Source organism: Bison bison, unplaced genomic scaffold (genome assembly GCF_000754665.1).
Source record: "Bison bison bison isolate TAMUID 2011002044 unplaced genomic scaffold, Bison_UMD1.0 scf7180017864338, whole genome shotgun sequence".
In the NCBI taxonomy this organism is placed as follows: domain Eukaryota; kingdom Metazoa; phylum Chordata; class Mammalia; order Artiodactyla; family Bovidae; genus Bison; species Bison bison.
This window is the reverse complement of record NW_011494910.1, coordinates 5120982-5135640: the sequence shown is the minus strand read 5'-3', so window position 1 is coordinate 5135640 and position 14659 is coordinate 5120982. Positions and strand designations below refer to the sequence as shown.

Below are 14659 nucleotides of genomic sequence, written 5' to 3'. Positions count from 1 at the left end.
CTCATTCTTAATACCCCTCAAATAAAGAGTTTTTCTCATAAAGTGTCCTCTTTCCCTCATGCCAAGACCAAAGAAGAACAGGATGCAACCTTGAAGCAACAAAGATAAGCACAACAGAGTCACTTTTTTCCAAAGTGGTCAGGACATGTTAGTGACCTTGGGAACTTGTTTTGTTTCACTTCTCTTTTAAAGCAATAAATTCAATCAGACTACAGTAAATCCCTTTTCTCCTCTTGTGTTGGTTACCAACCTTAAACAGAAAAAAGTTTAGTTTCTCTTTGGATTTTAGGTGAGATAACAAATATCTGAAGTGCAGATTATTCTGAGAGTCACCAATCTAACATTAAAATTTTAGGTCTGTTTGACTTTGGGTTGCTGATCCAATCTCCCTCATAAGGCAGTACTGAGTAGTGTGTAAGCCTGTTTGACCAGATATTAGAGATTGCTGTCCACTTCTCTAAGCTTCAGTTTTCTCATCTGTAAAATGAATGAGTTTCCAAAAAGTTTTACTAATGAGGTGCCTGGAGATGGTTTTATTTTTATTCTGCTTAGAGTCCTGAAAGTTTTTGGAATCTCTTGGTTGAAAAATTTCATCACTTTGGGAAATTTTTCAGTCATTATCTCTTAGTATATTTCTTATGCTTCTCTCCCTCTCTCTCTTTCTCTCCTCTATTTTTTTAATCATAATTAGAACAGTCATATCTCAAATGTCTCTTAAATTTGGTCTGTATTTTACTTTCATTTTTCTCCTTGTTCTTCAGTTTTAAATAACCTTTCTTCCAGTTCCCAATACCGTCTCCTGCTATGTCCGAATTGCTGTTAAACCTGTCTACTGTACTGCTCAGATACTATATTTTCCCATTGAAGAATGTCTATTTTACTCCATTTTATAGACTCCAAATCTCTGTTGAAGTTCTTTATCTTTTCCATTAGTATCTTGAATATATTAATCACTTAAAATCCTTGTCTGCTAACTCAATTATCTAGATTTTTCTTATTTGCTTTTCATTTCTCCTAATTTGGTTATAATTTCTTGCATCTCTCCATATCTAATAATTTTTTATTATATACAATACATTGTATAAAATTCAGATGATATGATCTTCCAAAGGGAGGGTATCCTCTTCTGATAGGCAGATTGGTTTGCGGTGATCACATCCTCAGCCTATGAGGACTGAGCTGGGTTACAGTTTCCATATGACTCAGTCTACTTTTGCTGCTTGGAAGTGCATCTTTTTTCCTCAGCCCTGAGAGACTGTGGGAGATCCAAGTCTATTCTTCAGCAGTGCCCTCTCTCTCCACAAAGCTTCAAAATGAGCTTAAATGTTGTAAGAAGGACACTGACTGTATGTTTGATACAAGCCTGTTTTTGTGATGGGTTTGTTGTCCAAATACCATAAGCTTCAGGAAGATCTCATTTTGTACTTTGGCAGCTTGGGGTCTAGCTCCCCAGTCTCACCTGCATTCCTAGAAATCAGCAAATGGCTCTTAGGAAAAACTGGGTCAGCATTTGAGGATTTCCATTTTCCAGTGTGTTATCCTAGCTAACCACAACTGCTGAGACCAATGGTCTTTTATCTGGTTCAAGATGGATCCTCAGGCTAGGTGCACATCAGAATCATTTGCCTTCATTCAGAATTTTAGTTCATTCAGCCCTAGTTATTCCCCTGAGGGAACAATTTTTGCCTTTAAAATATGGTTTAAAAAAAATCTACCCAGGTTTTGTAGTTATTGTCATGCCAGCATTGGCCTGCCATGACATCCTTGAGCATTACCATAGAGTTGTAAATTCTAGATAGCTGATTATTTAATAAAATAGGGGAAATAAATATGAATTGATCATATGGCTAAAATCTAAAATATCAAAATTTACTCACTTTAAATGAATTCAAACCATTAAATGAAATTTACACCTATCACATCTTTACATCATAATAACCATTATCATTAATGGTACAGAGAACAAATGTGCGATATTACTAGGACAGTAAATTGGTACAGTTTCTTTTGAAACAATATTGGTAACATCTATCAAAAGTTTAAATGCATATATCTTTGATATTGTAATTACACTTCAAGGAATTTATTGCAAATAATGTATTTGCACAGATACAAGGAACACAATAATATTTACTGTAGAACTTTTTTTAAAATATTTTTTTAAAAAACTATAACAGATACTAAATTCCCTTCAATAGGAGACTGGTTAAGTAAATAATATATCCATATCATTAATATGATTTTTAAAAGAAATATGTGTATGTATATTTATTTCTTAGAATAAAATACAAAAATTTGTAAACAGTGGCTACTTCTGAGGATAGGACTAGAAGAGACTTTTGCTTTTCATTTTATATAATCATCAACATGGTTTTAACATTGTGTTGTGCTTAGTCACTCAGTCGTGTCCAACTCTCTGTGACCCCATGGACTGTAGCCCGCCAAGATCCTCTGTCCATGGGGATTCACCAGACAAGAATACTGGAGTGGGTTGCTATGCCCTCCTCCACAGGATCTTCCCAATCTATGGATCAAATCCAGGTCTTCTGCATTGCAGGTGGATTCCTTACTGTCTGAGCTACCAGGGAAGCCCAAGAATACTGGAGTGGGTAGCCCATCACTTCTCCAGGGGAACTTCCGAACCCAAGAATCAAACTGAGGTCTTCCGCATTGCAGGTGGATTCTTCACCAACTGAGCCACCTGGGAAGCCTGGTTTTAACATTACTTCATAATATTCATGTATACCACTTATATGAAAAAACTACTATTAATAAGCAATGCTATTTAAAAACCATGCTAATACAATTCAAGTATAATTATAAAAGTAATTATTTGTTTGAATTATACTGGCATTTGAATATGATACTGCTTAAATAAATGCCACCTCCTAGGAAAGTTCTAGAAATGTAAACAAGAGAGCATTGTCAATAAGACAGAAATTCTGGAGGCAGAAAACAATACAATTCAATGAAGTCAACAGGTGGGCAAGAGTTTCTCTTTGTTGTCACAACATATAAGATCATTATTTAGATCTCTCAGTTCAATCTAAGATTTCCTCTCAATTAAATAAACCACTTTATACACTTTTTTAAAAAACAAGAATATATCTATATTAACTTGTTGAAAGTAACATGGTAAGAAACAGCAAATATAAGCTAATTCACTAAAAACATGAGACATATATGTGTGCATATATATATATATATATATATAAAATTATACATCTCCATCCTACTCTGCAGTTCAAGCCGTAAAGAGTCCATCTGCAATGCAGGAGACACAGGAGACATGGGTTTGATCCTTGGGTGAGGACAATCCCAAGGAAATGGCAACCCACTTCCTTGCCTAGAAAATACCATGGACAGAGGAGCCTGGTGGCCTGTAATCCATAGGGTCGCAAAGAGTCAGACATGACTGAGTACGCACATACTTGCACTATTATATATGTACAGATATTCACAGAGGTCATGTGTGTATTATTTGTATTTTACCATATGGTGGCTCAGCAGTAAAAGAATCTGCCTGTAATGCAGGAGAAGTGGAAACTCAAGTTTGATTCTTGAGTTGGGAAGATCCCCTGGAGAAGCAAATGGCAACCCATTCCAGTATCCTTGCCTGGGGAATCCCATAGACAGAGGAGTCTGGCAGGCTACAGTCCATGGGGTTGCAAAGAGTAAGATACAGTTAAGCAACTAAGCAACAGCAGCAATAACATATGTTCTCCACATCAGTGCTTCTTCCTTTTTGGAAGTCATAGACCCCCTCGTAGAGTCTATTCCCCAGAAAAATGCAAATATGCTTAAGTACAACACTTTACATTCATTTCTCAGGGAGTCTGTATACTCTCTGAAGCCCATATACAGACCCAAGGGTAAGAACAAACAGAATTGTAACTTTGCAAATGGATTACCTCTACACTGAGGTAGGGGGCCACTCCACTCTCCTTGGTCATCTTTTACAGTACAATAGATAGAGCTCTCTCCATGTAGGGTGAAGCCTTCCATACATTTATATGTTACAGATTGTCCGTATGCATAACTGTTTTGTTTCTCTTGAATCATTCCATGGTCAACTTTTGGTGGTTCTGGACATAAAATTTCTTTTAAAACATCATAACATATGTTAAGTTAATTAAATCCCCAAGATAATTTCATAAACAAGATTAAAATATGTTAAATATTTTATTTAAAAAAATAAAAATATACCATTCTTTTAAATTAAACATTTCATCTCAGAGAAAGCAAGGCAGAGGCTTCCATTTAAGGAGTAAAAGGACTTGAGTTTAAACCTAAGATGTACCCTCCTTAGAGCAGAGAAGAGGGCTCTGCTTTTGATTCCAGGGAGAAACAATACCGAATGAAAGAGCTGGGAATGTAAGTGGCATGCATGGGAAACAGAAATTTTGGATAGAGCAAAAGATTTTAAAAGTGAAAATTAGACTTTGATTTTCAGGATAAAATTTTTAAAGCATGTGTTGACTCTTGGCCTTTTATTTGAAGTAAATCTTACTGAGCAGCTGAATTTGTAAAACAAATACAAGCAAAGTATTGATTGTTATATTATAAAAAGAGGCCTCTCCCTGGCAGCTCCCCTGATTCAGTGGTTCCACATTCTCTAGAGACATGAACCTGTTTTTCTTGTCTTTTTTTTTTTAAGCAAGAAAGCAATGTGATCACATGGGGACGTCAAATTACATCAAATACTCTTAAGTACCCAGACAATACTAGCTATTTATGAATTACTTTTAGGCCACTGATCAAAGCAAGGGACAAAAACAAGCTAATCTGATTTACACTGGGCTGAGTGGGTATTGACAACACACATTACAGCAGTTCAGTCCCAGCAGTTTCTGAGCATCTAATACATACTGGTCATTGCTCTATAAATAGAAGTATAACCAAGTAAGATACAGTTCCTCTGTCTTAAACTATAGTGGAAAGAGATATTCAAAGAGATCATTTCCATACAAAATGGTGAGGATTATCATAGAAGCACGCGCAGTGGTGTGGAAAGAACGAACAGTTACAGTCAGGGAAAGCTTCGAGGAGAAATTCGCGAGCAAACTCTAAAAAATAAAATAAAAGGGGTAGGGGGCGCTGAAGGGATTTCCTGGCAAAGGCAGTATCGTAAGAAATGATGCAGGGACATGAAGAAGTCTGAGGTATCCAGACAACCTCAGCAGTTTGTGAAGGAGGAGGGTGAGACGTAAAGTGTGAAGAATTGGATAGACCGTGGCTAGACTTGTACACTGTATGCAGGGGTTTAGACCTGGTGCGCTGGACGTGATGAGGAGATACTACCAAGTCTCTTTCAAGAAGGGAAGAGACCAGTCACATTTGTGTTTCAGATGCATGACAGGGTAGAGGCTGGATAAAACACTAAAGGGGTGTGAGAATGGAGGCTGGAGGCCACTGCAGTCAGCATCACTTGAGCAAGTGGAGCTCCTGCCTAGCTCCCACATGGAAAGGCCACGCTCTTGCCCTCCTCTGGGTGTGCCTCTCTCTATTAGATGGGGAATCTGCAGGGCTGAGATAGTATGCTCAATGAGAGCTCCTCCCCACCCCATTCTAAATCACGCTCCAGGAACCGGTGCCCAGAACTCCCTGGGCCAACACTCCTTTCAGGGCTTCTCCCTGTCCATATTCTTGACAATAGCCTATACTGCTGATGTGTCCACCTTTAGGCCAGAATTCAGCGGAGTGGGGCTAAGGTTATAGGGGATATGATTTGGGTGTGTAGATTGAGCTATCCATTTACAGGCATCAGAGACCCCTCACAGTGCAAGAAGGGGGCACCAACTTGAGAATGGATGAATCTTAGATTAGGGACCTCCATTTATACTCTTGTCCTATGCCCTGAAAATGTTAGAAATAGCTCTTATTGCAAAGTCTAAATGAAAGCTAGTAAACCATATTAAAAGTGTTATATATAGAAGATAATACAGGTTTGAGAAATATATTAAGGAGATAAAGGAAAAAATATTTGGTGATTATAAGTGAGAGGTTAAGATAAAGAGAGGGGACTGGAATGACAGATATTATAGAGCAGCAACTGATTCTAGGCTAGTGTGTACTAGCAGTCAACTAAAATTATTTTTGAAAAGAAAATACTGGCAGAGAGATAGGAAAACAGGTGTTTCTGACATTGAGGCTTTCTTCAGAGGTGAACAAGTATCACCTGTGATTGGCGTATGACCGAGGAAAAGTTCTGAATAAGTCCATTGTTCCTTCCTTCTTTAGATCCACACCTCCATATCCACATTCACAAAGGGACATCAATGCTGCCTCATGTGCTGATAAAAGCCCAGAGTGCATACTTGAGATATGCTGTGTGCTCAGTTGAGGTCAAAAACCTCATTGCTTAAGAATTTATACTTTCTACTTGAAGTCTTTGGTGGAAAGTCTACATTAGGAGAAGTAGGGCTTTAATAGGGATAGTTGAAGACATGGGGTTGCTGAATGAAAAGGGCTCTTTCCCACAGAATACAGATGTCAGTGATTGCAGAGTTGCAGAGCCAGGTAAGAGAGTCAGAGTGAAAAATATGAACATCAGGAGTTTTACCACAGAATTGAAGATATTAGACAGAGAGCAGGACCTGGACTAGCTGTAAGCAAACACAAAGAGAAAGTGGGTTTGCAGCACAAAAGCTCTTCTGTGCTGGAATGCATGCTTGGTGTACACATTTCTGTGAAATTCATGACAGCAGTTGCTTGTAAATATGTTGGCCTCAACTGGGAGACTGCTTGTCCAGACTTTGTGACAAGTTGTTGCCTCTGTCAGAAAAAAAGATACTGTCTAGCTCCTGCTTGCTTTCCATATTCGCTTTAGTATCAGTTACAGCATTCCTAACTGGATGACATAGGAAAGGTGATGGTAGGTAGTAAGGATGGATATTTGAAAATAATAATGAAAAAAAGGAAGAAATAGTAGATATAGGAGGTGGGGCCCAAGGTGGGTGTGGCAAGAGCAAACTCCTTGTTGGCAAGGCTTCATTTCATTTGTCTTGTTATCAGTTGACCCCACACATTCCCTACCAGAAAGCATGACGCTTGTTAAATTACACTACCTCTACTCAAGTTTCCTGCTCTTAATAACACCAAAACTTGAAATGAGCAATAATTTCAGTGAGGATGAGAGAAATAAAGCCTACTTTTTAAAACACTGCACATATATACTCCTCTGTTTTCAGGAGACATATGTCTCTAATGCACATATATTTAACTTGATATACCCTTTTAGGAAACTAGCCTCTGTGCCCTCTTCCCTCTTGAGAAGACAGAATTTTCAAGTGCAGATATTTCTTCATTACGATATATGCTTATTTCTCTAAAGATAAAAGTATTTCATGGTTTAAAACATTTCAACATAATTAGCTCAGTTAACAATCCTTAAAGGAATCTAGTGTAAGGTAACACTAGGTCTTAGAAGAATGATGGGCTTGAAATCAAGAGGTCTGGGTTAAGTGCCTACTTTGGCCACTTATTTTGGCATATAGGGTCAAGTCGTACAGACCTTTTAATGAATAGTATTTTAACCACCAAAAAATTAAAAATTATGAAGGAGGGGGAAAAAATCCCAAATCTATTTTATTTGACTGTTAGAAGGAATGATAAGATAATAAATGACCAAGCACAATATAAACCTTAGTTAATTTTTAATCCTTTATCCTCATGGTTAATAAATTAAGACGTATTACTAATAGAGTTATATAAACTAGGCAAAACATTCACACACTGGAAGGTGAGGGTACTACAAACATATACTGACGGTAATTCTAAAGAGCAAAAAGCAATTTATCATTGATTATTCAGTCCCACAGCAGAGTGCTTAGATTTTTTCAGTCTTACCTTGGCATTCTGGAAATTCATTAGTCCACCCAACAGTATTTCCCACAGGAGCACAGAAACTAAAAGTTGCACCAACTAATTTGTATCTAAAATAATGAGGGAAGAAAAAAAACATTAAGTTCCACTCACACATATTTGACTTCCCTTAAATCCTTCAGAATAGCGCCTTACAATATTTGTTACACCAGTAGATAGAGACAAAACAATAGTTGATAAAAGCTCATTTGGCAGTTTAAAGGAAAAGAAAAAATTATATCTAAAAGGGTGACATCAAAGATAAAAAAGTGTAAGATAAGCAAAATATTTTTTATTTGGGTAAGGCATATGTTAGAAAATATTAAAATATTTTAAAACATTTTTAAAGAATACAGATGCTTAAATCTTTTCTATTTCTGAGTTATAAAAGATCAATACAGATTCCATAGAATAGTAGAATGTACTTATATTTAAAGGGTTCAAAGTATCCCCAGATTTGTTATTAATGATCCAAATATCTGTGTTTAGTACAGGAGACAAATGATACTGGTAGCTTTATAAATAACAGGGACACACACACAGAATAAAATATCATAGTCCAATTTACAGATATTAAATGAGAAAATGAATATAAAGCTTTTAGCAGCACTTGAAACACTGATAATCCTCAATGATAATACTCCTTTCCCATACATAGAGGACTCACAAAAGATCTTAGGTCAGAATGATATTTTTACACTAGGAATGATTGTTTTTAACCCTTGATATCTTATAACGGATTGTTCGCGTACAAAGAAAACAAACAAATGCAAACTCATTATTTAGGTAAAGACTGGTTTCAACACTGAAAAGATTTAATTTCTCCAAGGATCATCAACTTATCACAAGTTTTTTCATCTACAAGTCACAGTTAAAACTTTATAATGAAATCTAGTGATTGAGAGAATTTTGGTGGTATTATAAGAAATATTCCTTTCTTGCCCCATTTTACTAACTTTAACTGCAATGAGCAGAGGGTGGTTTTATTGCTTGTCACAAATCTAAAAGTTTCTATCTTAAATTCTAATTTGTCTTTCCAGTTGTTAAATATAGTGTTCCATATGCTCAGACTTACCCTGCGTTACATGAAAAATAGATGGTTGCACCAAGTAGTATGTCAGTTGTTATATTGACATGACCATTTTCTATTTCTCTAGGCTTAGGACATGATTTTTCTAGGAAAGAATATAAATTTATTTTTTTCATTAAATTATCAGGCACGTCTATGCAAATTCACCATCTGAACCATTGCTATTACTTATCCAACTATTTAAATTGTACCTTCATTTTATCAGTTTCAAGAAAGCAAGGTATTAGTCCATGGGGTCACAAAGAGTCAAACACAACTGAGCAACTTTCACTTTCTTTAAAATATACACTTAAGTCATTTTGCGCGATGTTAAATCACTTCAGTCACATCCAACTCTGTGCGACCCTGTGGACTGTAGCCTGCCAGGCTCCTCAGTCCATGGGATTCTCCAGGTAAGAATACTGGAGTGGGCCATTTCCTTCTCCAGGGTATCTTCCCGACCCAGGGATCGAACTCACGTCTTTTAAGTCTCCTGCATTGGCAGGAGAGTTCTTTACCAATATTGCATTTTTAGGTAACCTTAAACTAAATTTAATCATAGGTTAAAGGTTTTTCCAGTGGTCATGTATGGATGTGAGAGTTGGACTATAAAGAAAACTGAGCACTGAAGACTTGATGCTTTTGAACTGTGGTGTTGGAGAAGATTCTTGAGAGTCCCTTGGACTGCAAGGAGATCCAACCAGTCCATTCTAAAGGAGATCAGTCCTGGGTGTTCATTGGAAGGACTGATGTTGGAAACTCCAACACTTTGGCCACCTGATGCGAAGAGCTGACTCATTGGAAAAGACCCTGATGCTGGGAAAGATTGAGGGCAGGAGGAGAAGGGAATGACAGAGGATTAGATGGTTGGATGGCATCACCGACTCAATGGACATGGGTTTGGGTGGACTCCGGGAGTTGGTGATGGACAGGGAGGCCTGGGGTGCTGCGGTTCACAGGGTCGCAAAGAGTCAGACACGACTGAGCGACTGAACTGAACTGAAACCTTAAATGTGAAATCAGTGAGCAAAGTAATATTTCTGGCTCACAAGTATTTAGTTTGCCTAATTTAAAACAAATTGGTTCTAATGGTTCATTTAAGAAACATTCTAAATAATAATATGTACACATAGACTTCTGCTATGAGTGAAGGAAGAAACATCATTTTCCCCAAACACCATATGATTAAGATTACTCTTTAAAACCATACTCACTTTTACAAAATCTATCAGGTTTGGACCACACAAAATTCTGAAGACAAGTTATGCTTCCTGAAAGAGAAGGGTCCCTTATGTAGCCCTGACGGCACTCATATTCCACAGTGGTACCTTCTGGGAAATAATTCTGTTGGCTATAAGACTTTTTGAGAGATGCAAAAAGTAGCCTGGTTGGAACATCACAGCTACCTAAAAGTATTAACAAAACAACAACAACAACAAATGAGTATCACTTGCTGTTATAATCGATGTCTAATTATCTGGTCCTTAGATCACTCTTTATCTGTATTTCTTTGTACATAGTATTCATATTAATGTCACTATGGCATTGATAGTGTATCAGCATATTCACATATAAATTTTCATTCCCTAATTACTAGAGCCCTGTGAAGTAGATTTGGTACACCAAAGTCACTATGTCCACAATTCAGAAAATGTAACTTATTTCAGTCGCCTGGCATCATTCTGGCATTGACTCAATGAAGGCCAATTCCCTTACCCTGTCCCATGTATCATAGGGATAGATAAGAACCAGCATTTCCAGATCCCTGGGCTAGTGTCCTGGACAATAATAATAGTTAACAATGATAGCTAACATTTATTGAGTACTTGTAAATGTATTACACATGTAAACTCATTTCATCCTCAGGACAACCTATGGAGGCAAGGATCAGATGAGCCAATGGAGCACATGAAGTATTTAAAAACTGGAATCATCTAGACAAATGCAAATTTATAGTGGCATCATATAGTGTAAGGGGCATTAGATCTATGATCAACAGACTCACTGGCTCTTCTGCATAAGGAGCTCCTGATCCCAAGGAAATTGTTTAACTGGGAGTTGCTTTCTCAACTGTAAAGTGTGGATAAGTCCTTAACTAACCTCAGGGAGTTGTTTGAAGAATTAGACAAAGTAGTCTATGCAGAATAACTCTATTCAGTTGTAAACACTAAAGCGTGATACATGTGTAGAGACATGTCCTTCAACCTCCTGCCTTGGGATCATGGATAAATAAAAACAAAACGTTAACACTGATTTCACACCTGATTTCAAAAAGTACTTGTGGCAGTTTCTATGTTCACTGTAGTTTCTATTGCTCCAAGTTGTTCAAACACAGGAATTAAATTTTTATTTTTACTTGTACATGTCAAGGCTAAACTAGGGCAATGACTATAAAGATAGATTTATATTTAAAGATTGAGAATTTTTAAAAATATCACCACAGAGTTGTACTGGGCAAATCCTACAGAGGACTCTCTTATGTGTCTCAAGGTAACTACCAAACATAGTTATAGATAATTTACTCCCTAAACAGTACCTATTGTTTATTTTCGCTATTAATCAGTTCAAGAGTTACACTGTTAGGAAAAAAAAATAAACCTGTTAATGAAGAGCAGGACCTATTCCAGGAAGTAATGCCATCAATTAGCTAGATTGTGAATTGCCAACAGGTATGCCAGGTGATTAATAATGCTAGAAAACTATCAATTACCAGTCATTCCAAAGAGGGATAAAATTAAACTTAAGAAACATTCCATTCCCATAACTTTTCTAAAATGAAATGAAGAACTTACGATTACAAAATTCTGCAAGCTCTGACCATTTATTATTCTCACAGATCACTGAGTCTGCCTTGCCAGGAACTTTTACAAAGCCTCTGTTACATTTGTAGGTTACTGTTCTTTTTTCAGGAAAACTTGTAAGACCTCCCAAAGCTGCTTGGGCATTAGGCACATCTGGGGGAAGGCTGCAGTCACCTAGGAAGGAATAAACAAAACTGAAGGAAATACCACTTTTCAATTCATAGCAACATTCTTTTCCAAGACAAATAAGGGAGGCAGCAAAGGCTTTTGATGCCTACATATTTCCATCCAGTGCTGAGCTGACACATCAAGAACTTGCAAGGCTTCCTGTCTGTCAATTAACTCAAAACTAAAAGAAATTCCTGCCCCTCGTTATCATATACATAGAGAGAGAGAGCTTTAGAGTTTCACAGAGATACTGTTTCGAGGCACACAATACAGACAGACGCCCCCTTGGAACGTTACACCTGGAGGAGACGACGCACAAACTTGTAGTGCCAAGTCTGTGCACGACTGGACCCTGTGGTGGTCAACGATCTGGCTTCCCAACCTTAAGGAGATGCGAAGGATTCACTCTCTTCGACCTCTGCCTGTCTTTTTGGCTTCTCCATGTTTGCCCCCTCTCCCCGCGAAGGCTCACTCCTAAAACCCTGCCAGCTGGGGTCCAGCATAGTAAACCTCCTAGTGGCAGGTGAGCAGCGAAGAGCCTCTTTCCGTTCCCAGGGATCGTGCCAGTAGGAGGGCTGACCCTTACAGGTGGAGGATTCCAGGAACCATTAGGGATGCCCACGTGGCTCACCCGCCGCGTTCCGCGGACTCCTCGGCTGTCGTGCCGACGACCTCCACCCCCTCCACCCTGCCCGAAGGTTGAGCCGCAGGGCTGGGCTTTCGGCCCTGGACCCCCACTCACCCGACGCAGCCGGAGGACGCAGGAGTAGCAGCAGCAGCTGCGGGCCCAGCCCGCCCAGGAGGCTCAGCACCGCGCGGGCGCGCGGGCGCACGGGACTCATGGCGCGCGGGGACGGGGACCCGGCGTGGGCCTCCGCGGTGAAGACACAGCGGGCTGAAAACCCGAGCTGAAGTCGGGGCAGCGCTCTGAAGTTAAGCAATAACAGTTAGATTAGCGCCCTGGGCGGGGCCGGGGCTCTGACTCACCAAAGGACTGAGAACGAGATGAGTGGGCGAGGGCTTTTCTCACACCAGGTGCTGGGCGGAGTAAGGGCGGGAGCCCCATCTTCACGGGCCCTTGGGATCCGAAAAAGAGGAAAAAGAGGGGCCCTGGGCAGGGAAAGCAGCTCGTCGGCGCCGGACGCTGGGACCCTTGCTTTCTCTTTGCTAGGGTGGGGCCTGCTATGAGCCGCCGAGTGGAAATGTAAATATCTGCTTTCTTACGTAAACAAAATAATGGGGGGAAAGGAGGCCAGAGGAATGGTTAAGCGGCGTAGGTAGGCGTTCCTCCTCCCGGAATCTGGATTAGTTTAAGTGTTAATGAAGCGCCTTTGAGTGCGGCAAAGCTGAGCGGTAGGTGCGGCAGGCTTGGAGTTTTCCCCGGGAGCTGAGAAACAGGACCCACCCAGGGACCTGGCGTCTTCAACTTGGAGGTCTGTCAAGTGGCAACAAGAAGATGAGAGGGAAGAACCACCGCGTGCTGTCTCCTTGAACATTCTGTAATCTGAAAACAGCAAACGGAAAACCATCCGAGAAAACAGGTCGAGAAACAGCAGGGAGTGAACAGTGTTCTTAGCATGTCTGCATGAGAATCGCTTTCATCGCCAGGGGTATTCCTTATAAACCAAGGACACCTCTTGGATTCTACTTAGGGACTGCTGTAGTGTGACTGCAAGTAGAAAGTCACCGTCCTGTGCTGTAAGCATGTGTCGGCTGGGAGAAAGTTGTAAAAACAAAAACGGAGCGCTCGAAAGCTAAATAGTAAGAGGGTGGATTTTAAGAGGAAACTGTTAGAAAAACCTTAAGTATATGCCAGAGATTTGCCAGGGTGGCCACACCTTAAAATGACATGGGGATGTTTTTAAAATCCAAATGTTCAAGTTACACCTGAAGTTAAAATCCCTGGAGATGGGACCGGGAGGACATCAGGATTGTTTAAAGCGCTCTGCGTAGTTCTACTTTGCAGCCAGGTTGAGAACCACAGAGCTATGACAGTGCTGGTCAAAAACACCAAAGGACATTGATGAAAGGGTCAGTTATTCAACCTTCCTGGGAACAACTCAGAACATATTTCCCTTCAATAGTTTAACTGAGCTGGTTAGCAGAATCCTAGCCTGGGTTTCCTATCCCCCCAGACCCTTTACCTGATTAAATGAAATCCCCAACTTGAAATTATGCCTTGGTCCGCCGACCAGCTGTGGAGTCCATGCCTCTTATCCTTTCCTAAATGCTTTCTGACCACTCTTTATTGGTTAGTGTGAGCTTTACAAGGAGGAAAACAACAGTTTCAACAACAGTATTTTCTCTGACTCATGCTTACTGTACTGAACACAACTCTGTGTCACCCAGTGCTAGGACCATTCCAGGAAAGGAACTCCTATAGGCTTTCATTGAAGCCAATTAGTATTAAAACACCTTAGAGTTTTAAGAGTTTAAAACACCCTTTCCCCTTCACCTTAGAAGGGGAAGGGAGTGCTTTTAAAACCAACTAATGTGATCCTCAAACTTGATATCAAAATACCTTATTTTTACTTCCATATTTGGCATAAAATCACAAAGTGTATAAGGGCTCAGAGTGTTTTAGAAGTTATACCAGATCTTCATTTATTTTTCCAAGAGCCTCCCTTGACTTTAACTACCACTCCCTTTTGCTACACCATCATAGGCAGGTAGTGTACATTCCTGCTTGAGCTCATAGAAGTGGTGTGAAAGGCAAGGTGGCATCATAAAAAATAGTTGGAGATCAAGGCCAGTTATG

General features: G+C 39.5%; 1 protein-coding gene across 5 annotated transcripts in view; it reads right to left on the bottom strand.

Moving 5' to 3' along the window:
- Positions 1 to 14135, bottom strand: part of CD55 (CD55 molecule, decay accelerating factor for complement (Cromer blood group)) — a 28651-nt gene extending 14516 nt beyond the window's left edge. For 3 of the 5 annotated variants that reach the window (XM_010854235.1, XM_010854236.1, XM_010854238.1), the window contains exons 1-6: positions 12644 to 12977; positions 11725 to 11907; positions 10147 to 10338; positions 8939 to 9038; positions 7849 to 7934; positions 3912 to 4100 (exon numbers count right to left, since the gene is read on the bottom strand). In XM_010854235.1, coding sequence (XP_010852537.1) covers positions 3912 to 4100; positions 7849 to 7934; positions 8939 to 9038; positions 10147 to 10338; positions 11725 to 11907; positions 12644 to 12743 — 850 coding nt within the window. In that variant the 5' untranslated portion in view covers positions 12744 to 12977. Of the gene's footprint in view, positions 1 to 3911; positions 4101 to 7848; positions 7935 to 8938; positions 9039 to 10146; positions 10339 to 11724; positions 11908 to 12643; positions 13135 to 14045 lie in introns of those variants that run through there. The other 2 variants (XM_010854234.1, XM_010854237.1) reach the window with 2 other exon arrangements.
- Positions 14136 to 14659: the final 524 nt, after the last annotated feature.